Genomic DNA, 26,305 nt, shown 5'->3' with positions numbered 1-26,305 from the left:
AAATCTAAATATAATAAAATTTCTAGCTCTGTTGCCTAACAAAGAATACAGGGTTTCAGAAGAATGCAATCAGTAACATCCTGTCTGGGGGAAACTCTAAAAGAGAAACAATTTGGATTATCTGATCAATGGATTGGAAGTGAAAGGAAGGATAAAACCTCTAAGTTAAATCAACCAATGGAAAAGTGTGGACCCGTTTGGGTGAGGATTCTTTACTTTTTTTTAGGTCCTTATCAGTTGACTATTTTATATATAGTAGTGTGTATATATCCATTGGGTCAAAATTTTAAAAATAAATTGTAAAAAAAAAAAAAAAATTGAAACGACTGGAGAAAATGGGACACTCAATAAGAAAGAATTATTACTAATTTAGGTGAGATAATGACACTGACCAGTCTAGTAAGGCTACTTAACTTTTAGAAATGGTATCATTTCATTCAGAAGTAATTGAGTCTGTAATAGTTCCCAATAATTTGGGTCAAGGAAGTAGTTGGTGGGAATACAGATGAAACAGTGTTGATAACTGCTTAAGCAGGAGAACAGGTACATGGGGGTCCCTGGACTTTCTTCTTCCCTCTTATATGTGCTAAGGTTAAAAAAAACAGAAGATAAAGGTTCAGGGGATGTTGAAAGATCTATAAAATGCTGAAAGGCATCATCAAGATAATTTTTCCTTCAAATATCAAAGTACTTAAGGTGAGACAGACTGTGAACCTTCAATGTAAATAAAAATGAAAATGCTGCTTTGTATTAGAGAATGAGGACCTGATACATATGAAACGGAAGGAGTCTTTAGTGATCGGTTCAAATCCCAAGTATCTCCCATGTAGTGCCTTATGAAATGCCCCAAAATATAGAGTGCCTGCAGTAGCAAGCAGATCAGTGTTTCAGATGCAGGAAGCCAGCCTGATGGAAATGTGCAGATCAAAGTTTCTGAAAATCCTTTTCCTACCTGATCATCTTTAAAAAGCCTTAAGTGATGAATGAGGCTTTTAATGATTTCATGTATTTCTCCTTAGTGGTGCATGCTAAGTCGCTTCAGTCATGTCTGACTCTTTGCGACCCCATGGATTGTAGCCCGCCAGGCTCCTCTGTCCATGGGATTCTCCAGGCAAGAATACTGGAGTGGGTTGCCACGCCCTCCTCCAGGGGATCTTCCTGACCCAGGGATCGAAGTCCGTGTCTACTGTGGTTCCTGAATTGCAGGCGGACTTTTTACCCCTGAACCACTGGAGAAGTAGAACTGTTAATGCGTAATACAAGAAAAGTAGAAATACTCCTATATATTAGAAAGAATAGGTTTTTATTCTGTAGCATATTTATATCTGCTTCCCTACCCGCCCCAAGCCTAGTTATCAACCTGCTTGTTTTGACAAGCAAAACACCTATTCTAGGTGCCTTTGTTAGCACTGTAGTTAAGTTCTGGCACCTGTTTGGATACCAGCTGTGTGCTAATTCATCTTATGATTGTCAAATCACCAAATATTACAAAACTAGACATGTTCCTTCAGGGTTCCAGGAGTGTGTCTGTATGTTGGCTGGCAGATATTTCTGGAGAGACCAGGCCTGATCCTGACCAGCCTCTATGACGAGTTTTGTCTGATGCAAAGTAAGACCTGAATGCATAAGCATATGCCTGTTAGTCAGTTCAGGTGGAGGATGCTTTGGGGATATGGAACAGAAGCATTCTCTGGTCCAGCGTCTCATTAAAAGCCCAAAAGTCACTTTTGACTATGTATCAGTCAGTAAGCATATGCCCACCCCACCTGAACACTGCCATACCCTTCCCACAGTTTACTGTTGCAGCTTTCCATTTACCCCCACATCAACATTTATACGCCAAAAAAAATGGAACTGATGTAGTGCTTCCAGTCCTAAGACATAAACTGAGTTACCGCACAGTTTGGACAAGAGAGGAGACGGCTTCTCAAAATGAACAGAGGGTTCTCAAAATGAATAGAGCATGGCAAGCTTGGCTGCAGGAAGCCTTTCTCTCGGGATGTGGTGTTATTTCACATCCTTAATAATAAACAATATGAGATGCAGGATTAAGCATTGTTGTCTTTCAGCTAATCTGATGAAATAGATGGATTTTATTTGGAAAATGGAAAAAAAACAAAAAACAACCTACCTGAAGACTGCAAGGGTCAGAGACCAGAGCACTAATGGCTTCCTCAGTTCAAACTTCGCCCGTTTGTTCATTAGGTGCCGACCACCAAAGACAAAGGCAGCATACAGAGCCGAAAACAGGAAAGATTTCTTCCTATGAACAGGGAGAAAAACAAAATCTTATGAAATAAAGATCTTTAAGCAATTTATCTTTATTCTTTAGAATTATATTTATTCACCAACTTTTATACCACTCTTCTCTTCGAACTCACTGAAAATATACTCTTGGGAATGTGCCCCCTTCATTGAAGAGAGATACTTTGGTCCATTTGGCAACATGGTGGCTATTGACTCCTCCCCTGATAAAGTAGGCCATGCAGGCTAACTCATGTCAGGATAGATGTCTTTTCTTTTGGGGCTCTGTAACTCTAAATATTTCATCAACATGGTACTGAAGCACAAAAAGAAACATTTTTACCAAGAGAATTAATTTTCAGAGTTTGTTGGACAATTCAGACAGATTAATTTAAAAGGACCATTTTATTGGAAATAGAAAAACTAGGTGACAGACCTGTATCCTAGGACAAGAAAGCCTTTAAAAATGGCATCTTCCTAATAGACTAATGATACTAAAAAAGGATTTTGGAGAAACACTTAATGATTTAAGACACTAAAATCAAGCTACATGAATTATGGCTCCCAAAAGATGGATTCCTGACATCTTCACCAGGGAAGGCAGGTATTAAATTTCAGTATAATCATTAATAATAAGCCTAATTGTCAGACATCATACAATACAATAGGAAGAACACAGAACTTCTTACAGTACAGTGGCCTAAAACCTTGAGGTTGAATCTCATCAAATATCTGATTTTTCTACCTGCTATAGGAAAGATAGGGGATAAAGCCAAACTGTGAAACATTCTGTTGTAATTCAGTCACTAAGTTGTGTCTGACTCTTTGCAATCCTGTGGACTGTAGCCTGCCAGGCTCCTCTGTCCATGGGATTCTCCAGGCAAGAATACTAGAGTGAGTTGCCATTTCCTTTTCCAGGGGATCTTCCCCACCCAGGTTTTGAACCCATGTCTGCAGCTTGGCAGGCAGATTCTTTATCACTGAGCCACCTGGGAAGCCCAGGACATTCTGTAGGACAGCTGACTTTCTTTCTTCAAAATGTCAGTGGTAAGAAATCAAAATCTAGGGCTGTTCTATATTAAAAGCAACTTGAGAGACATAATTAAATATAACATGTTGAACTTTTGGGGATCCTTATTTGAACAGACTGTTTTCTTTTTAAAAAAATCTTTAATAAAATCAGAAAGTTATCAGTCATAATTTTAAAAATTCTTATCTGTTAATATTTATGGGTGAAATTATGTCTTGGATTTGCTTTAAAATACTCTAAGAAACAAACAGAACTGAGGCAGTATTAAGAATGGAGAGATGAAAGGGGATTTAAAAAAAAAAGATGGAACACATCTTATGTGGAACACATCCACATAAATGGGTGTCTTCAGCACCCATTTATGATTAAAATGCTTCAAAAAATGGGCAAAGAAGGAACCTACCTCAACATAATAAAGGCCATATATGATAAGACCACAGCAAACATTATTCTCAATGGAAAAAAGTGAAAGCATTCACCCTAAGATCAGGAACAAGACAAGGGTGCCACTTTTACCACTATTATTCAACATAGTTTTGGAAGTCCTAGCTACAGCAATCAGAGAAGAAAAAGAAATAAAAGGAATCCAGATTGGAAAAGAAGAAGTAAAACTCGCTGTTTGCTGATGACAAGATACACAGAAAACCCTAAAGATATTATCAGATAATTACTAGAGCTAATCAGTGAATTTAGCAAAGTCTCAGGATACAAAATCAGTACACAGACATCACTTGCATTCCTATATACTAACAATGAAATATTAGAAAGAGAAATTAAGGAATCAATCTCATTCACCATTGTAACACAAAAAAAATAAAATATCTAGGAATAAACTTACCGAAGGAGACAAAAGAACTGTATGCAAAAAATTATAAGCCACTGATGAAAGAAATCAAAGATGACTTAAACAGATGGAGAGATATTCCATGTTCCTGGGTAGGAAGAATCAATATTGTGAAAATGACTATACTACCAAATGCAATCTGCAGATTCAATGCAGTCCCTATCAAATCACCAATGGCATTTTTCAAAGAACTAGAACAAAAAATTTCACAATTCATATGGAAACACAAAAGACCCCAAATGGCCAAAGCAGTCTTGAGAAAGAAGAATGGAGCTGGAGGAATCAACCTTTCTGACTTCAGGTTATACTACAAAGCTACAGTCATCAAGACAGTATGGTACTGGCACAGAAACAGAAACATAGACCAATGGAACAAGATAGAAAGCCCAGAAATAAACCCATTACTTTGCCAACAAAGGTCCTTCTAGTCAAAGCTATGGTTTTTCCAGTAGTCATGTATAGATGTCAGAGTTGGACTATAAAGAAAGCTGAGGGAAGAATTGATGCTTTTGAACTGTGGTGTTGGAGGAGACTTGAGAGTCCCCTGGACTGCAAGGAGATCCAACCAGTCCATCCTAAAGGACTGGTGCTGAAGCTGAAACTCCAATACTTTTTGGCCACTTGATGTGAAAAACTGACTCATTTGAAAAGATCCTGATGCTGGGAAAGATTGAAGGCAAGAGGAGAAGGGGATGACAGAGGATGATTTGGTTGGATGGCATCACCAACTCAATGGACATATATTTAAGTAAACTTCAGGAGTTGGTGATGGATAGGGAGGCCTGGCATGCTACAGTCCGTGGGGTCGCATAGAGTCTGACACGACTGAGTGACTGAACTGAACTGAACCTATGGGTACCTTATTTTTGACAAAGGAGGCAAGAATATACAATGGGGCAAAGACAGCCTTTCCAATAAGTGCTGCTGGGAAAACTGGACAGCTACATGTAAAAGAATGAAATTAGAATGCTTCCTAACACCATACACAAAGATAAACTCAAAATGGATTAAAGATCTAAATGAAAGACCAGAAACTATATAAAACTTAGAGAATACATAGGTAGAACACTGGACACAAAGCAAGATCCTCTATGACCCACCACCTACAGTAATGGAAATGAAAACAACAGTAAATAAGATTAAACTTAAAAGCTTTTGCACAGCAAAGGAAACTATAAGCAAGGTAAAAGGACAGCCCTCAGAATGGGAGAAAATAATAGCAAATGAAACAACTGACAAAGGATTCATTTCCAAAATATACAAGCAGTCATACAACTCAATACCAGAAAAATAAACAACCCAATCACAAAGTGGGAAAAAGACCTAAACAGACATTTCTCCAAAGAAGACATACAGATGGCTAACAAACACATGAAAAGATGTTCAATATCACTCATTATTAGAGAAATGTGAATCAAAACTACAACGAGATGTCACCTCTCACAGGTCAGAATGGCCCTCATCAAACAGTCTACACACAATAAATGCTGGAGAGGGGGTGGGGAAAAGGGAAACCTCTTGCACTGTTGGTGGGAATGTAAATTGATACAGCCACTATGGATGGCGGTATGGAGATTCCTTAAAAAACTAGAAATAAAAGCACCATACGACCCAGCAATGCCACTCCTAGGCATATACCCTGAGGAAACCAATACTGAAAAAGACACATGTATCCCATTGTTCACTGAAGCACGATTTACAATAGCTAGAACACGGAAGCAACCTAGATGTCCATCGACAGATGAATGGATAAAGAAGTTTTGGTACATATACACAATGGAATATTACTTGGCCATAAAAAGGAACACATTTGAGTTAGTTCTAATGAGGTGGATGAACCTAGAGCCTATTACACAGAGTGAAGTAATCAGAAAGAGAAAGAGAAATATTGTATACTAACACATATATACGGAATCTAGAAAGATGGTACCGAAGAATTTATTTGCAGAGCAGCAACGGAGAAACAGACATAGAAAACAGACTTATGGACATGGGGAGAGGGGAGGAGAGGGTGAGATGTATGGCAAGAGTAACATGGAAACTTACATTACCATATATAAAATCGATAGCCAACAGGAATTTGCTGTGTCTCAGGAAACTCAAACAGGGACTCTGTATCAACCTAGAGGGGTGGGATGGGGAGGGCGATGGGAGGGAGGTTCAAGAGGGAGGGGCTGTATACCCAGGCTGATTCATGTTGAGGTTTGAAAACAACAAACTTCTGTAAAGCAGTTATCCCTCAATTAAAAAATAAAGTAAAAAAAAGAACTCACATTTCAGGAAATACCTACCCACCAACAAATACTTTTAAAGAACTTGTTTGTTTTTGAAGAGTGTTTTATCAACATAATGTATGAAATTAGGAGAACAACCAAGAGCTCAGGCATTCTAAGCCAAAAGGCAAATTCAAGAGAATCAAGTTTTAAGGACAGTTGAATCTAACAGAACTTCACCCATTTTTACTACTAAATTATCTAAGAATCCATAGGAAATTTTCAGCTAACGTCCATCTTCATTTGTGTCAAATAACATAATAATTTTTTAATTGGCTTCCTCATATATTAGTAAGCTGATTATTTTTCAAACTTTAAGCTTTTTATTTTGTATTGGGGTAGAGCCGATTAGCAATCTTGGGGCAGTTTCAGGTGAATAGTGAAGGGACTCAGCCATACACACACATATCCATTCTCCTCCAAACCTCCCTCTCATCTAGGTTGGCACCGGACTGAGTAGAGTCCCATGTGTTACACAATAGGTCCTAGTTGTTACATTGTTATTTTTAATGAAAATCTAAAAATGGTAATTTTTAACAAGTCTAAAATATTTTCAGAAAAATAAATTTCAGAAATAAAAAAGATAAAAAAGAAAAAATAATGGAGAGATGAAAGGAGAGTAATAAAAAAAAAGATGAAACACAGGATCTTATGAGTCCTTTTTTCTTTTTGTTAGGTTTAGGTGGGACTTTTAGTCAGTAAGGTCTAGGTAAATAGAATAGAATCTGCAAATCCTGCACATTTATTAGTGTACCAAGGAGAAGTGAACAATACTATCGATAATGCCATAAAGAACAAAACCACAAAGTTTTCGTAGAGTACAATTCAATAGAAAGTAACAGAGGCCATGTATTACAAATAACTGAACAAGTGAGTACTTTCTGATATGATAAAGCAATGTTTCTTTTAAAATGGGTATTCCTCACTCAAGGGCTGAAAAATAAGTTCCGAGATGTAATACAAAAAGAAAAATGCATTCACCCAAAGAGCATTACTTGTAAAGGGCTTTGTATATTTCCCCCAATGACTGTCACGTATTGCTGACTCATAAGAGACCTTATTGTTCACACAGCGTCACTCTTCTTCCAGTGATTGCAAGCGATTGACTTCGTGACCACCACCAAATAAAGTGGTGATTTCTGAAATCAACTGGTAAATAGATTTAAATAAATCACTTCCACCGAGTGTCACAAACTCTTGGAAACATACGACCTGGCACAGACTAGTGCTTAATAAATGTTTGTTGAATGATCATGATCGTGTCACATTGAATTTTCTGATAAGAGAAAATATAATTAATGTACTCAAGCACACGGAAGCTCAGAGAACACTGAGAAGATCAACAGTTGTGGCCCAGATGGAAAAGAACCTGCCTGCAATGTGGGAGAGCCAGGTTCGATCCCTGGGTTGAGAAGATCCCCTGGAGAAGGGAATGGCTACCTGCTCCAGGACTCTTGCCTGGAGAATTCCATGGACAGAGGAAAAGACTACAGTCCATGCGGGTCACAAAGAGTCGGACAAAACTCAGCGACTAGCAGTTTCACTTTTTCACTTTCCCTTTCCCAATTAATGTCTTAATAACTAAAGAATAAAATATTTAGAAGAAAAAAAAAAAACAAGATCCATTTTCTTCCTCCAGAAAGAAAGAGACTATTTCTGTATTTCAAAGAGAAGCAGAAAAGTGAGACAATTTTACGGAAACTGTTAACTATTGAATATTTGAAGAATAAAGCAGTTTTGGCCATAAATACATTTATTGCTTTACTCCTTTGAAGTTTGAAAGTGTATGGCATTACTTTAAAACTCAGAATCACTATCTCTACTTATGTGCACATAAGGATTCACTCAAGAAAAACAAGATTTATTAAGTTAATGTAGACAGTAGTAATAAGCAAAAGCATATGTTCTTTTCTAAATGAAAGGTAATGATAAGTGACAATAATCATAATATTATGATTTAAGGAGTGATTCCTGGGGGTAGAGATGGTGCTAAAAAGCTCTGGTATTTAATTCTCTTAACCATCCTTAACGTAGGTAAGACATTTTCTTCATGTTATGGCCAAGGAACCTGACTTAGAAATTAAGTAGCCTCAGTCCTATGGTAAGAAAAGTTTATCTGCTGTGTTATAAGAATTCCTTAAATCCCTTTATAGAACTACAAGGCTACTGTGTAACTTTGTAGCACACTGTTTGTAAAAAGATGAACAGGAATCTCTACACCTTTGTTTCAACTGCCACATTTTCTGGGCAGTGGGAAGTCTTTGATCCAAATCCTCTTCAGAATGAATTCACTATATGTATCACTGAAACTCTTCCTTTCAACGATTTATTATTCTTTCTCTTGCTCATTCACTCTAATTCCAAGTTCAGTTATAGTTACATCAATTATATTACTCACAATTATGAACCAACTTAAGAATGTCTACATGATCCTATCATTCTAGCCTAAGGGAAAAATAATGGGCCCTGAAGAACTAACCAAAGAATAAAAGTCTTCCCCCTATATTCTTTCCTCAAATTTCTTCAGTTCTAGAATGAGAATTAGTCCTAAGGTACTGCTAGGTTCCTGGCCAGGGCTGTTCCCTTTTTCACGTGTTTACTAAAGATCTCTTTGTGAATCTTCAATTCCACAGCTAGGGCAACCAAGTTAATCACTATAAACATGCAGAATTTGAGAACTGTGAGGGACAAATGTTCTTGTTCTACAGAAAAGGAAATGAGGTGGAGAGCGCTGATGACGTTGGTCGTTCAGGGTCACGTGGCTGCATTCACACATATTGGTCAAAACTACCAAAAATTGAAACGGCTGTGATCAAGCAGGTAGGTAAACAAAAATCAATTGTCTAGGCTCTATCTGGGTCCCAGGCAGTCAATAATGAGTGCTACTGCTTCAGTTGTCTCTGACTCTCTGTGACGCTATGGACTGTAGCCCACCAGAGTCCCCTGTCTATGGGGATTTTCCAGGCAAGAATACTGGAGTGGGTTGCCATGCCCTTCTCCACTAGTGGGAATCACTAGTTTTCCAGGGGATCTTCCTGACCCAGGGATTGAACCCACATCTCTTAACGTCTCCTACATCGACAGGCAGGTTCTTTACCAACAGTGTCACCTGGGAAGCCCCCAGTCAATAAAAGGAACTGAGTATAAATAGTGTAATAAAAAACAAGTTACTTATTGTATCCTACATAAATCTTCCACTGTGGTGAAATTTAAATAATGTTTTGGCAACAATGGATGGACTTGGAAGGCCATTATGCTAAGTGAAATGAGACAGACAGAAAGAATACTGGATGATATTACAAGGAATCTAAAAAATACAACAAAGTAATGAATATAAGAAAAATGAAGCAGTCTCACAGATATAGAGTACTACTGGTTAACGGGAAAGGAAGGGGAGGGGCAGTATAAAGGTGTGAGGGTAGGAGAAATCAACTGTTGGATGTAAGATAGGCTACATGGTTGTATTTTACACATGGGAAATATAACCAATGTTTTGAAATAACTGCAAAAGGAGTATAAACTTTAAAAACTGTAGTAAAAATGAGTAAATACACAAAAAATAAAAATGTTAAATAATGCTTTGAGTTAATTTAGAACTAAGTTTAGGGTTCTGGTAAGAGGAGGCATCTGAGGAAGCATTAACTGAGTAAAAATTTATCATTCATAGTCGAATGTTATGATTTTTCCACTTTGCTAGAAGAGAATTGCTCTTTAGCCAAAAGGGTGATTTAAGTGGATTAAAACTGGATTTCCATCCTGGTATCTCTTTGGTAAAGTTTCAATTACAGTCAAGATGAATAATGACTTGCCCCAGGCCCACTTACTATTTAATGTGGATAGATGACTTCCCTAAAACTTCAACAGTAATCCAATAATACTTCATATTCTGACAGACCTCCATAGATGGGTATAATGGTAACACTGCACTGTTTTACCACCAGATAAATAGAAATTTCTAGATGGTATGGACTCTTGTTTAGTAAATGCACTCAAATGCTCAATCATACAGCACAATCTTTAGCTGTAGGTACTTCAGTCCAGTTCAGTCACTTAGCTGTGTCCAACTTTTTGCAACCCCATGAATCGCAGCACACCAGCCCTCTGTGTCCAGAAACAAATCCCGAGTCTACCCAAACACATGTGCATCAAGTCAGTGATGCCATCCAGCCATCTCATCCTCTGTCGTCCCCTTCTCCTCCTGCCCCCAACCCCTCCCAGCATCAGGGTCTTTTCCAATGAGTCAACTCTTCACATGAGGTGGCCAAAGTATTGGAGTTTCAGCTTCAGCATCAGTCCTTCCAATGAACACCCAGGACTGATCTCCTTTAGGATGGACTGGTTGGATCTCCTTGGAGTTCAAGGGACTCTCAAGAATCTTCTCTAACACCACAGTTCAAAAGCATCAATTCTGTGGTGCTCAGCTTTCTTCATGGTCCAGCTCTCACATCCATACATGACCACTGGAAAAATCATAGCCTTGACTAGATGGACCGTTGTTGGCAAAGTAATGTCTCTGCTTTTGAATATGCTGTCTAGGTTGGTCATAACTTTCCTTCCAAGCAGCAAGCGTCTTTTAATTTCACAGCTGCAATCACCATCTGCAGTGATTTTGGAGCCCCCCAAAATAAAAGTCTTCACTGTTTCCACTGTTTCCCCATCTATTTCCCATGAAGTGATGGGACCAGATGCCATGATCTTAGTTTTCTGAATGTTAAGCTTTAAGCCAACTTTTTCACTCTCCTCCTTCACTTTCATCAAGAGGGTTTTTGGTTCTTCTTCACTTTCTGCCATAAAGGTGGTATCGTCTGCATATCTGAGGTTATTGATGTTTCTCCCAGCAATCTTGATTCCAGCTTGTGCTTCTTCCAGCCCAGCATTTCTCATGATGTACTCTGCATATAAGTTAAATAAGCAGGGTGACAATAGGCAGCTTTGATGTATTCCTTTCCCAATTTGTAACCAGACTGTTGTTCGATGTACAGTTATAACTGTTGCTTCCTGACCTGCATACAGGTTTCTCAAGAGACAGGTTAGATGGTCTGGTATTCCCGTCTCTTTAAGAATTTTCCATAGTTTATTGTGATCCACACAGTCAAAGGCTTTGGCATAGTCAATAAAGCAGAAATGGATGTTTTTCTGGAACTCTGTGGCTTTTTTGATGATCCAGCAGATGTTGGCAATTTGATCTCTGGTTCCTCTGCCTTTTCTAAAACCAGCATGAACATCTGGAAGTTCACAGTTCACCTATTGGCGAAGCCTGGCTTGGAGAATTTTGAGGATTACTTTGCTAGTGTGTGAGATGAGTGCAATTGTGCAGTTGTTTGAGCATTCTTTGGCATTGCCTTTCTTTGGGACTGGAATGAAAACTGACCTTTTCCAGTCCTGTGGCCACTGCTGAGTTTTCCAAATTTGCTGGCATACTGAGTGCAGCACTTTCACAGCATCATCTTTCAGGATGTGAAATAGCTCAGCTGGAATTCCATCACATCCACTAGCATTGTTCATAGTGATGCTTCCTAAGGCCCACTTGACTTCACATTCCAGGACGTCTGGCTCCAGGTGAGTGATCACACCATTGTGATTATCTGGGTCGTGAAGATCTTTTTTGTACAGTTCTTCTGTGTATTCTTGCCACCTCTTCTTAATATCTTCTGCTTCTGTTAGGTTCATACCATTTCTGTTCTTTATCAAGCCCATCTTTAAATGAAACTTTCCCTTGGTATCTCTAATTTTCTTGAAGAGATCTCTAGTCTTGCCCATTCTGTTGTTTTCCTCTATTTCTTTGCATTGATCGCTGAGGAAGGCTTTCTTATCTCTCCTGGCTATTCTTTGGAACTCTGCATTTAGATGGGAATATCTTTCCTTTTCTCCTTTGCTTTTCACTTCTCTTCTTTTCACAGCTATTTGTAAGGCCTCCTCAGACAGCCATTTTGCCTTTTTGCATCTCTTTTCCATGCGGATAGTCTTAATCCCCTGTCTCCTGTACAATGTCACGAACCTCCGTCCATAGTTCATCAGGCACTCTGTCTATCAGATCTAGTCCCTTAAATCTATTTGTCACTTCCACTGTATAATCATAAGGGATTTGATTTAGGTCATACCTGAATGGTCTAGTGGTTTTCCCTACTTTTTTCAATTTAAGTCTGAATTTGGCAATAAGGAGTTCATGATCTGAGCCACAGTCAACTCCCAGTCTTGTTTTTGCTGACTGTATACAGCTTCTCCTTCTTTGGCTGCAAAGAATATAATCAATCTGATTTCGGTGTTGACCATCTGGTGATGTCCATGTGTAGAGTCTTCTCTTGTGTTGTTGGAAGAGGGTGTTTGCTATGACCAGTGCGTTCTCTTGGCAGAACTCTATTAGCCTTTGCCCTTTGCCTTTGCTTCACTCCGTACTCCAAGGCCAAATCTGCCTGTTACTCCAGGTATTTCTTGACTTCTTACTTTTGCATTCCAGTTCCCTATAATGAAAAGGACATCTTTTTTGGGTGTTAGTTCTAAAAGGTCTTGTAGGTCTTCACAGAACGGTTCAACTTCAGCTTCTTCAGCATTACTGGTTGGGGCATAGGCTTGGATTACCATGATATTGAATGGTTTGCCTTGGAAACGAACAGAGATTATTCTGTCATTTTTCAGATCACATCCAAGTACTGCATTTCGGACTCTTTTGTTGACCATGATGCCTACTCCATTTCTTCTAAGGGATTCCTGCCCACAGTGGTAGATATAATGGTCATCTGAGTTAAATTCACCCATTCCAGTCCATCTTAGTTCATTGATTCCTAGAATGTCAGCTTTCACTCTTGCCATCTCCTGTTTGACCACTTCCAATTTGTCTTGACTCATGGAGCTAACAACATTCCAGGTTCCCATGCAATATTGCTCTTTACAGCATCAGACCTTGATTCTATCACCAGTCACATCCACAACTGGGTGTGGATTTTTGCTTTGGCTCTATCCCTTCATTCTTTCTGGAGTTATTTCTCCACTGATCTCCAGTAAGTAGGCATTTAATACTTTTCATACTGTTCATGGAGTTCTCAAGGCAAGAATACTGAAGTGATTTGCCATTCCTTTCTCCAGTGGACCCACATTTTGTCAGAACTCTCCACCATGATCTGTCCACCTTGGGTGGCCCTACATGGCATGGCTCATGCATTCATTGAGTTAGACAAGGCTGTGGTCCATGTGATCAGATTGGTTAGTTTTCTGTGATTGTGGTTTTAAGTCTGTCTGCCCTCTGATGGAGAAGGATAAGAGGCTTATGGAAGCTTCCTGATGGGAAAGACTGAGGGGGAAAGTGGGTCTTGTTCTGATGGGCAGGGCCATGCTCAGTAAATCTTTAGTTCAATTTTCTGTTGATGGGTGGATCTGTGTTCCCTCCCTGCTATTTACCTGGAGCCAATCTACATGGAGGTAATGAAGACAATGGGGACCTTCTTCAAAAGATGCCATGCATGTACTGCTACACTCAGTGCCCCCAACCCTGCAGCAGGCCACCACTGACTCAGGTCTCTGCTGGAGACTCCTGGACACTCACGGGCAAGTCTGGGTCAGTCTCTTGTGGGGTCACTGCCCCTTTCTCCTGGGCTAGTGCTATAAAGAGCAATACTGCATATGAACCTGGAATGTTAGGTCCATGAATCAACGCAAATTGGAAGTGATCAAACAGGAGATGGCAAGAGTGAACGTCAACCTTTTAGGAATCAGTGAACTAAAATTAAAATGGACTGGAATGGGTGAATTTAACTCAGATGACCGTTATATCTACTACTATGGGCAAGAATCCCTTAGAAGAAATGAAGTAGCCATCCTAGTCAATAAAAGAGTCCAAAATGCAGTACTTGGATGCAATCTCAAAAGGACAGAATAATCTCTGTTCATTTCCAAGGCAAACCAATCAGTATCAAAGTAATCCAGGTCTATGCTCCTACCAGTAATGCTGAAGAAGCTGAAGTTGAATGTTTCTATGAAGACCTACAAGATCTAAAATTAAGACCCCAAAAAGATGTTCTTTTCATTATAGGGGACTGGAATGAAAAAGTAAGAAGTCAAGAAACACCTGGAGTAACAGGCAAATTTGGCCTTGGTGTACAGAATGAAGCAGGGCAGAGAATAATAGAATTCTGCCAAGAGAATGCACTGGTAATAGCAAACACCCTCTTCCAACAACACAAGAGAAGACTCTACACATGGACATCACCAGATGGTCAATACCGTAATTAGATTGATTATATTCTTTGCAGCCCAAGATGGAGACACTCTATACAGTCAGCAAAAACAAGACTGGGAGTTTACTGTGGCTCAGAACATGAACTCCTTATTGTCAAATTCAAACTCATATTGAAGTAGTAGGGAAAAGCACTAGACCATTCAAAATGAAAGAAAGTGAAAGTGAAGTCGCTCAGTCGTGTCCGACTCTTTGCAACCCCATGGACTGTAGCCTACCAGGCTTCTCCGTCCATGGGATTTTCCAGGCAAGAGTACTAGAGTGGGTTGCCATTGCCTTCTCCAGGGGATCTTCCCGACCCAGGGATCAAACCCAGGTCTCCCACATTGCAGGCAGACGCTTTACCCTCTGAGCCACCAGGGAAACCCCAAAGCATTCAGGTATAACCTAAATCAAATCCCTTATGATTATACAGTGGAAGTGACAAATAGATTCAAGGGATTAGATCTGATAGATAGAGTGCCTGATGAACTATGGACGGAGGTTCGTGACATTGTACAGGAGATAGGGATCAAGACTATTCCCAAGAAAAAGAAATGCAAAAGAGCAAAATGGTTGTCTGAGGAGGCCTTACAGATAGCTGTGAAGAGAAGATAAGTGAAAAGCAAAGGAGAAAAGGAAAGATATTCCCATCTGAATGCAGAGTTTCAAAGAATAGCAAAGAGAGGTAAGAAAGCCTTCCTCGTGAACAGTGCAAAGAAATAGAGGAAAACAACAGAATGGGCAAGACTAGAGATCTCTTCAAGAAAATTAGAGATACTAAGGGAACATTTCATGCAAAAATGGGCACAATAAAGGACAGAAACAGCAAGGACCTAACAGAAGAAGAAGAGATTAAGAAGAGGTGGCAGAATACACAAAAGAACTGTACAAAAAATGTTTTAATGTCCTGGATAACCATAATGGTATGGTCACTCATGGAGAGTGTGAAGTCAAGCAGGGCTTAGGAAGCATTATTACAAACAAAGCTAGTAGAGGTGATGGAATTCCTGTTGAGCTACTTAAAATCCTAAAAGATAATGCTGTGAAGGTGTTGCACTCAATATGCCAGCAAATTTGGAAAACTCAGCAGTGGCCACAGGACTGGAAAAGGTCAGTTTTCATTCCAATCCCAAAGAAAGGCAATGCCAAAGAATGCTCAAACAACCGCACAATTGCACTTATCTCACAAGCTAGTAAAGTAATGCTCAAAATTCTCCAAGCCAGGCTTCACCAATATGTGAATCGTGAACTTCCAAATGTTCAAGCTGTTTTTAGAAAAAGCAGAGGAACCAGAGATCATATTGCCAACATCCGCTGGATCATTGAAAAAGCCACAGAGTTCCAGAAAAACATCTATTTCTGCTTTATTGACTACGCCAAAGCTTTTGACTGTGTGGATCACAATAAACTATGGAAAATTCTGAAAGAGATGGGAATACCAGACCATCTGACCTGCCTCTTAAAAAATCTGTATGCAGGTCAGGAAGCAACAGTTAGAACTGGACATGGAACAGCAGGCTGGTTCCAAATTGGGAAAGGAATACATCAAAGCTGCCTACTGTCACCCTGCTTATTTAACTTATATGCAGAGTATATCATGAGAAACGCTGGGGTGGATGAAGCACAAGCTGGAATCAAGATTGCTGGGAGAAACATCAATAACCTCAGATATGCAAATGACACCACCTTCGCAGAAAGCGAAGATCTTAAGAGCCTCTTGATGAAAGTGAAAGAGGAGAGTGAAAAAGTTGGCTTAAACCTCAACATTCAGAAAACTAAGATCATGGCATCTGGTCTGATCACTTCATGGCAAATAGATGTGGAAACAGTGACAGACGTTGTTTTTGGGGGCTCCAAATCACTGCAGATGGTGACTGCAGCCTTGAAATTAAAAGACGCTTGCTCCTTGGAAGAAAAGTTATGACCAACCTAGACAGCATATTAAAAAGCAGAGACACCACTTTGCCAACAAAGATCCGTAAAGGCTATGGTTTTTCCAGTGGTCATGTATGGATGTGAGAGTTAGACTATAAAGTAAGCTGAGCACAGCATAATTGATGCTTTTGAACTGTGGTGTTGGAGAAGACTCTTGAGAGTCCCTTGGACTGCAAGGAGATCCAACCAGTCCATCCTAAAGGAAATCAGTCCTGAGTATTCATTGGAAGGACTGATATTGAAGTTGAAACTCCAATATTTTGGCCACCTGTTTCAAAGAGCTGACTCATTTGAAAAGACACTGATGCTGGGAAAGACTGAAGGGGAGAGGAGAAGGAGACGACAGAGGATGAGATGGTTAGATGACATCACAGACTCAGAGAACATGGGTTTGAGTAGACTCTGGGAGTTGGTGATGGACAGGGATGTCTGGTGTGCTGCAGTCCATGGGGTTGCAAACAGTCAGACATGACTGAGCAACTGAACTGAACTGAACACTATTCAGATAGTGATTGAACAGCCCCGTTACAATAGTTATAGGGCTTCCCAGCGGTGCTAGCAGTGAAGAACCCACCTCCCAATGCAGGAGACATAAGAGATGTGGACTCGATCCCTGGGTTGGGAAGATCCCCTGGAGAAGAAAATGGCAATCCACTCCAGTATTCTTGCCTGGAGAATCCCATGGACAGAGGAGTGTGGTGGGCTACAGTCCATGGGGTTGCAAAGAGTCAAACTCGACAGAAGTGACCTAGCACACACAAGTAACTAACCACCCAAATAAGGACCACCCAAATGCAATACAGGTATGCTTGTATATACGCTTTCTTCCCCTTTTATTTCTGTCAGCGTGATTAATAAAAATTAGTCCATAATTAATCAAAACAATAGATTTACCTTTTATCTTCAGAAATCTGGATTTCTTCATAATGCTATATTGTTCCAAAACATTCCTACATGTTTTTCCTATTCTGGCCTATTCTGTGTACCTGTTTATGATTCGTATTGATATTTACTGTTCTATCTAACAAAACTTCTTAATGAGTGTATGTGTGTATATACATATATATATATTCAACTTTTTTTCCTTTTAACTCCTGGGATTACACTGAAACCAGCACTTAGTAGCTTGAGTCTCCCATCAAAATCTCTGCCAGATGACTTGCACTCCTTTGGAAGTCAGACAGGTTTGAAAATGGTGAAACTTTCATGTAGGTAGCATTTCACACAGGATAATTGCTAATGAACCCCATGAGGAGATGACCTGAAGCCTCTTTATATCAGTGATCTTGTTTTAATGGCTACTATGTTTGTACCATGGAGAAGGAAATGGCTAACCACTCCAGTGTTCTTGCCTGGAGAATCCCAGGGATGGGGGAGCCTGGTGGGCTGCCGTCTATGGGGTCGCACAGAGTTGGACATGACTGAAGCGACTTAGCAGCAGAAGCAGCAGTATGTACGTGTCAGACATAAGGAGTTGTGAAAAAGAAAATTATGCCGTGAGGGAGAAAAGGAACGAAAAGGAGACCTAAAAAGACCTCGGCTAATCTATCTGGTACATAGAAAGTTTCCACCGTCTAAGCCGAAGAGTGTGAAGCCCAGAAAGTATGCCGCTCAGTAAGGCCACATCTCCTTTAAGATTTCTCCTTTAGTTCGGTTGCTGATTCAAGTCATAAAAATAATTCAAGGTTCTGAAAGTAATTTTAGGACATACATGAATTGGAGACTGTAAAAATCAGTGAACAGAAACCTCAATTAAATAGAGTCAGGAGACCTGAAGGGGAAATTCCCCTGTCCCACGACCATGTCTGGTCTGGACTGTTTTTCATGGTCTTTTCCAGTGCTCAGAGTTGATATCTCATGGCAGTTTAGCTTTTGTATCTCTGATAAGAAACCCTATGGAGCACTGTTCATGGGCTTTTTCCTTTTAGACCTGAAGGGGAAATTCCCCTGTCCCGCGACCACGTTCTGTTTGTTGTTTTAATCGCTAAGTCGTGTCTGACTCTTTTGCAACCACATGGACAGTAGTCTGCCAGGCTCCTCTGTCCATTGGATTTCCAGGCAAGAATACTGGAATGGGCTGCCATTTCCTTCTCCATGGGATCTTCCCTACCCAGGGATCAAACCTGCGTCTCTTGCATTGGCAGGCAGATTCTTTGCCACTGAGCCTCCAGGGAAGCCCCTGTGACCATAGCAGAGACCAACAGGAAAAAGAACGACTTCTCTCTTTTCCTGGCAACAACACAGTCAATGACAAGTCATGGATTCTGTTTATTATAGCCCTCTCCACTTCCTTATAAAAGCATTCTTCTTTCCTTGCATGTGGTTCACCACGGTTGTAACACCCTAAATGGCAATTCTCTGCTGATCCCCAATAAATTAATCTGGAGAAATATCTGGTCATCTATTTGTTTGATGTTCACCACGGTTGTAACACCCTAAATGGCAATTCTCTGCTGATCCCCAATAAATTAATCTGGAGAAATATCTGGTCATCTATTTGTTTGATGTCAAACAAGACCCAGAGACTGAAGGGAATATACTGCTTTCTCCCCGACAAGACACTCAGGGGATGTGTACTGTGTTTACAATTTGATGAGGGTATAAAAGGAGGTTTTCTGGTGAGGAATCCTGAAATTATGCACAGTTTAGCCAGGGCTGGACTGTGTCACTTTCTTGAGAGTTCCACCAAGACTTCAAGCATTTTTCTATATTAAAAATGATGGAAAATTTTCAGCAGTTTTTATCCTTAAGTAAATTGTAACTGGGAATTAACTCTGTGCCCAGAAATTCTGATAAATAATTTTGTGAATCATGGAGTATGTCCGTAACTAACACAAATGGTGACTTTATAATTGCAAGACAGGACCCAGCACATATTGTGTGACTTCTGATTGTTGAGTTGCAAACACCTCTGCTTCTCATTCTGCTTTCCCCTCAGATGCTAATTTAAAGATCACAGGTTCTCTTTATTTAAGGTGAGAAAACCATTTTTTTTTTTAATCATTCTATTGTCAAAGTAGGTCATGATCAAAGTAGTTACATTAATACAACGGATTCAATGACGCGGTCATATATCCCTTTCCAGGGAAGAGCACTCCTCTTAGGACAGACCTGTTGTAGAATGTTGCCTGTACATTATCTGTCAACATCTTTTTTCCCTTTGCTACCAAAAAAAAAAAAAAAAAACCCACCAAACAAACCCAACTTGTTAAACTGTTTTGTTATTTCCTTTTTACAGTTGGAAATAAGATCTTTGAGGGAAAAATACTTTCAAAATGTGTAAAACACACACACACACACAGCCCCCTTAGAAATGCCACCTCTCTAATACGTAAATTGGTAAGACACCAATTAATTACCTTTGTTTCCCTAAATATTTTCACATGTTGATGAAAAATGCTGACATCTATCCATCCATTCAAAATTTAATCATCTTTTGCATTTGCAGTGTGGTTAGCATGCCATTGAACGGTTTAAAAAAAAAATTCCTTTTGGAGAAGGCAATGGCAACCCACTCCAGTACTCTTGCCTGGACAATCCCATGGATGGAGGAGTCTGGTCGGCTGCGGTCCATGGGGTCGTTAAGAGTCAGACACGAGTCAGCGACTTCATTTTCCCTTTTCACTTTTATTAAAAAAAAAAAAAAATTCCTATGGAGGAACAAATTCTGCCTTTGACAGGAAAAAATGTGTTGGTGCTTTGAGGTGGACCCTTAAGGCTTTGGCTGGATGGACAGAGGCAAGAGAACTTGGGTGGGAAGAAGCAGTGGTGTTTGTCATGAGCTAAGCCGGGAGCTTATCAGTCGCTTTGGAGTGGAGAAAGCTAGTTTGGAAATAAAGGGCAAAGTCAAAGTATGTACAGTTCTGAAAACAGCAGAGCTAACTCTGCCTGCATTGTAGCTCAAAGTTGCAACAGGTTTTAAGGCAGGTGGCGACTAATTTGTTACCATTAATAATTACAGTACCAAAATTTGTGGCTTAATTTTCTCTCCTTTCCTCCTTCTTAACATATATAATGTGACTTGGATGCAAGAAGAAGGGGGGGGGGAAGAATGATGAATAGTGATTCCAGAAAGAGAGAGATTGAGAACGCTGGTTTAAGTCGTGGAGAGCAATGAAAGACTTGGAGATGGGAGGGGGCAGAATAAAAAAACCTCTGACTGTGTGGATCACAATAAACTGGAAAATACTTAAAGAGATGGGAATATCAGACCACCTTACCTGCCTCCTGAGAAACCTGTATGTAGGTCAAGAAGCAACAGTTAGAACTGGGCATGAACAACAGACTACTTCAAAATTGGGAAAGGAGTACATCAAGGCTGTATATTGTCACTCTGCCTGTTCAACTTTCATGCAGAGTACATCATGCAAAATGCCAGGCTGGATGAAGATCAAGCTGGAATCAAGATTGCCGGGAGAAATATCAATAACCACATATATGCAGATAACACCACCCTAAATGGCAGAAAGCAAAGAGGAACTAAAGAGCCTCTTGATAAAGGTAAAAGAGGAGAGTGAATAAAGCTAGCTTAAAACTCAACATTCAAAAAAACGAAGATCATGGCATCCGGTCCCATCGCTTCATGACAAATGGGGAAACAATGGAAACAGTGACAAACTATTTTTGGGGGCTCCAAAATCACTGAGGATAGTGACTACAGCCATGAAGTTCAAAGACACTTGCTCCTTGGAAGAAAAGCTATGACAAACGTAAACAGCATGTTCAAAAGCAGAGACATTATTTTGCCGACAAAGGTCCACCCAGTCAAACCTATGGTTTCTCAGATAGTCGTGTAGGGATGTGAGAGTTGGACCATAAAGAAGGCTGAGTGCCAAAGAATTGATGCTTTCAAATTGCAGTGATGAAGAATACTCTTGAGAGTCCCTTGGACTGCAAGGGGATCAAACCAGTCAATCCTAAAGGAAATCAACCCTGAATATTCACTGGAAGGACTGATGTTGAAGCTGAAGCTCCAATACTTTGGCCATCTGATGCAAAGAGCCGACTCACTGGAAAAGACCCTGATGCTGGGAAAGCTTGAGGGCAGAAGGAGAAGGGGATGACAGAGCATGAGATGGTTGGATGGCATCACTGACTCAATGGACTTGAGTTTGAGCAAGCTCTGGGTGACGGTGAAGGACAGGGAAGCCTGGTGTGCTGCAGTCCTTGGGGTTGCAAAGAGTCAGACACGACATAGCGACCGAACAAATACAACAAAGAATTAAAGAAAAGATAGGCTCACAGAGAAACTTGGTGTTAATTACATCTATTCTAGTGGGCAGATGTGGCTGAACTTTAACCCTAGTACTCTAAATTAGTACATTCTGGTATATTCCTCACAACCTATATTGTCAGCATCTGTAGCTGCAGGAGTTACAGAAGCATGTGTATGAACTGAACGATCTTTAATGAATTGTTCCTCTTCACAGGCATTATCCGATGGGACCTTTTTAAATTATCAGTTAAGAATGGATATCCTCCTGTTCTGAGAAAATTTTTGAAAATGGGTAGGCTAATCATGGCATTATTTCAGTCAAGCTGTGTCCTGAATTGTCACATAGAGTAAAGGTCAATTTTAATCCTAAAGTACTGCATACTTGAGAGATACAAGAATATTTTTGTTTTGGAAGACATGGTTTAACCTAACAAATCAGAAAGAATTAATGTCAGAGTTAGCATCAAAGATTTTTGAGGACAGTAAATAAAAGAAAAAGAATTCTTTGACAAAGTTTTCTTATTTCCTTAAAAAGGGTAAACACATGCCAAAACCTCTGAATAACACGTTAGCCAAAAATGTATCAGTGGTTTTAATTAGACACATCTCCTCCCATCTTACAATGCTAACCTACAGTGAGCTCTGCATTGACAAAACAATTTCTAACTTCTGTTTTGTTTGCAAATATTGCTCTCAATCATCCTGATTCTTTGCTAATGATTGTCACTTCAAGTTAGAATTTTCAAATAACTGTCTTATATAATACATAAGCTACTGATACTAGTCATGGTAAAATGTTAAACTCTAGCGGCCATTACCAAAAAAACAAACAACAAAACACAGTACATTCCTAATGGCCATTACCAAAAAAACAAACAACAAAACACAGTACATTCCTAATAGGAGAGGCACCAAGCAGAAAGAGAATCCAGAAAGTAATTTCATCAACAATTCAGTTTCATTGTGCTAAAGCCCTTAAAGAAATGCCCTTTGTTCTAAGAAAAAGAAAGCTTTCATCTTAATTTCCAATGAAGAAATGCTCACTTGTTGGTTATTTTAAAGTATAATAATAAAGATAACACAGAAAGCATACTAGAATTCTGAAATGACTATTAATTAGAAGCAGTTGAGGGACACTCCTGTGAATAAACTTTACCTCTCACAGGCTTAGAACCTACCAAGCAACATAAATGAGGTATTGATAATTTTTTCCCCCTGAATATAAACTTTTCTTGGACCAGAAGTTGTACAATGTAGAATTATGGGTGTGTATCAAAGCTGCAAGCTTAAAAAAAGATCTTGTCATCCACTTAAATGGCCAGCTGACTATAGAAATATAGAATATCTAAAAAATAAAAATAAAATCAGAGTCAAACTAAAAATGTTTCCTGTTTGTCTTTATTCTGAAGAAGCCCTGAATGTTCTGTGGATAATAGATTTATCTCAGCGCTGGAGACTAAAACCAGAAATGAAAAAACACTATGAAAAGCATATGACTGGGAGGGGGAATCGGGATGGGGAACACATGTAAATCCATGGCTGATTCATGTCAATGTATGGCAAAAACCACTGCAATATTGCGAGGTGATTAGCTAATAAAAGTAAATGGAAGAAAAAAAATAAAAATTAAGAAAAAAGAGAGAGAGGAAAAAAAAAAAGAAAAGCATATGACTGTTCACAATGGAATGGAAACCGGATTTCAGGTTTACAACATTAATCCAATTCAGACATAAAATGTTCCCATTTTTAAGTCAAAATGACAGCCACACAGATAACTACATATTGTGAATTGTGAAGTTGCTCAGTCATGTCTGACTCTTTGGAACCCCATGGACTGTAGCCTACCAGGCTCCTCAGTCCATGGAATTTTCCAGGCAAGAGACTGGAGTGGGTTGCCATTTCCTTCTCCAGGGCATCTTCCCAACCCAGGGATCGAACCCGGGTCTCCCGCACTGCAGGCAGATGCTTTACTGTCTGAGCCGCCAGGGAAGCCCATAAATAAGCATAAATGTGCCAAATCTGAGAGCATTTTCTCTATACTCAAGGAGGAACTGTTTGAACTGAAAGGTGATCCATTTCTGTTAACTGCCCCCTTATATTTACAAAGAGTTTTAGTTGAAAGGACCTTCTGTACAGCACAGGGAACTCTGCTCAATGCCCTGTGGCGGCCGGGACGGGAGCGGAGTTTGGGGACAGTGGAGACGTGTGTACGTGTGGCTGAGTCCCTCTGCTGCTCACCTGAAACCATCACACCATTGCTGATCAACTACACCCGAGTACAAAATGACAAGTTAAAAAATGTTTTTTGTTGACATTCATTGCTTCAGGCAACTTTAAAGCTGGAAAATACTCTCAAAGAAAACATTACGTTTTCATGTTAACTACTGGGTGATTAAATATACCATTGCATCAACTTTCTCCTGGATATAAATTTTGAAAGGGTACCGGACAGGCAATGAGAAAATATGCCCCAAACACTATTTCTGGATTAGGGAGAAAATAAGTCAGCAATAATAAAGATTACTTCATGGTCTAACTCATGGACACCTTTTTGTCACCAGATCATATTTACGTAAGAAATGAAGCCTGAGTAAAAATTAGCAATGACAAGAAGAAACAATGACATATTAGCAAGGTTGCTGTAGTTGTTTTTTGTTTAGTCACTAAGTTGTGTCTGACTTTTGCGATCCCATGGACTGTAGCCCGTCAGGCTCCTCTGTCCATGAGATTTCCCAGGCAAGAATACTGGAGTGGGGTGTTACTTCTTTTTTCAGGGGATCTTCCTGATCCCCTGAATGCGGGATTGAACCCGCATTTCCTACGTCTCCTGAGCTGGCAGGCAAATTCTTTACCACTGAGTCACCAGGGAAGCCCATTGGCGAGGTTAATGGACATATTTTCACCCATGAGATACCACCCACTTATCCAAGCAAAGACTATCAATTTCATTTTACTCTTGAAAATAATAATAAGGCAAGATTTTAATTAGGCTATTCACACTGCTACCTCAAAATCTGAATGCTCATTCAGTGACATAAGATAAGGCCCAAGGACACCAGCTTTGAGAAGGCTGGTCCTCAAGAAAACCTGCCTTACAAATTGGACTGTATTACTTTCCTACTGTTGCAGTAACAAATTCCCACAAACTTAGTGGGTTGAAAATGATCTTATTTATGATCTTAAATGATCTTATCTCATTTATGATCTTATAGTTCTGAAGGTCAGAAGTCTCCATTGCGTCTCATGGGATTAAAATCAATGTGTTCCCAGGACTGCATTCTTTCTGGAGGTTCTGGGGGAGATCTGCTCCCTTGCCTTTTTGTGTCTCCCCAGATACTCCAGACTACTCTCCTCATCTTAAATTCCTAACCTTACTCACACACGCAAAGTCTCTTTTTGATCTGTAAGGTAACATAGTCAACACTTCGAGGGATTAAGACATGGACATCTCGGAGGGACTATTTTCATCTTACCACATGGATTATGCTGATTAAGAACAGAGTCTAAAGCCCCTTTTCTATTGTGACAGAGAGGAATCTCCTACAGATGGCAAACCTTTCACCTTTATTCTTGGTTTGCTAGATCCAAAAGTAGTCTCTTCTCTCTAGCTTAAGAAAGCATTTTAGAATTCACCGGGCTGAGAGTCACACTGTTAAGGATTGTTCTGAAACGACTCATGAATATAAAAATTCACAACTTGAATTTGCATTATTACTCCTTGGAAGGAAAGTTATGACCAGCCTAGATAGCATATTAAAAAGCAGAGACATTACTTTGTTCACAAAGGTCCGTCTAGTCAAGCCTATGGTTTTTCCAGTAGTCATGTATGGATGTGAGAGTTGGACTATAAAGAAAGCTGAGCACTGAAGAATTGATGCTTTTGAACTGTGGTGTTGGAGAAGACTCTTGAGAGTCCCTTGGACTGCAAGGAGATCCAACTAGTCCATCCTAAAGGAGATCAGTCCTGGATGTTCATTGGAAGGACTGATGCTGAAGCTGAAACTCCAATACTTTGGCCACCTGATGCGAAGAGCTGACTCATTGGAAAAGACCCTGATGCTGGGAGGGATTGAGGGCAGGAGGAGAAGGGGACGACAGAGGATGAGATGGTTGGATGGCATCACCGACTCGATGGACATGGGTTTGGGTAGACTCCAGGAGTTGGTGACGGACAGGGAGGCCTGGCGTGCTGCGATTCATGGGGTTGCAAAGAGTTGGACACGACTGAGCAACTGAACTGAACAAATGACTTATCACATACCATTAATACCATAAATGGACAAGGCACCAAAGATTAGGATTTCTAGTGAAATGTGCAGTTAGAAATTAGTATGTATTCAGTTTATCCCAACTGTCACAGGTTCTAAAGTGCCATCTTATACTATTTTTTAACAACAAAGTTTATTTGGCTTGTGACCACCCTCTGAATTTCAATTTAAAAATATATACTATAGGAACTTCCCTGGCGGTCCAGTGGTGAAGATTCTATCCTCCCATTGCAGGGGGCATAGGTTCAATCCCTAGTTGGGGAACTAAGACCCCACATGCCACC

The 26,305-nt window shown here is 39.9% G+C and overlaps 1 protein-coding gene across 2 annotated transcripts in view; it reads right to left on the bottom strand.

The window, feature by feature from the left end:
• Positions 1 to 26,305, bottom strand: part of ELOVL6 (ELOVL fatty acid elongase 6) — a 135,686-nt gene that overhangs the window by 45,968 nt on the left and 63,413 nt on the right. For both annotated transcript variants that reach the window (XM_043870731.1, XM_043870730.1), the window contains exon 3: positions 2,132 to 2,263. In XM_043870731.1, coding sequence (XP_043726666.1) covers positions 2,132 to 2,263 — 132 coding nt within the window. The remainder of the gene's footprint in view (positions 1 to 2,131; positions 2,264 to 26,305) is intronic.

Source organism: Cervus elaphus, chromosome 17 (genome assembly GCF_910594005.1).
Source record: "Cervus elaphus chromosome 17, mCerEla1.1, whole genome shotgun sequence".
Lineage (NCBI taxonomy): Eukaryota > Metazoa > Chordata > Mammalia > Artiodactyla > Cervidae > Cervus > Cervus elaphus.
The sequence above is the reverse complement of the archived record's forward strand: the minus strand, read 5'-3'. Positions and strand labels throughout refer to the sequence as shown.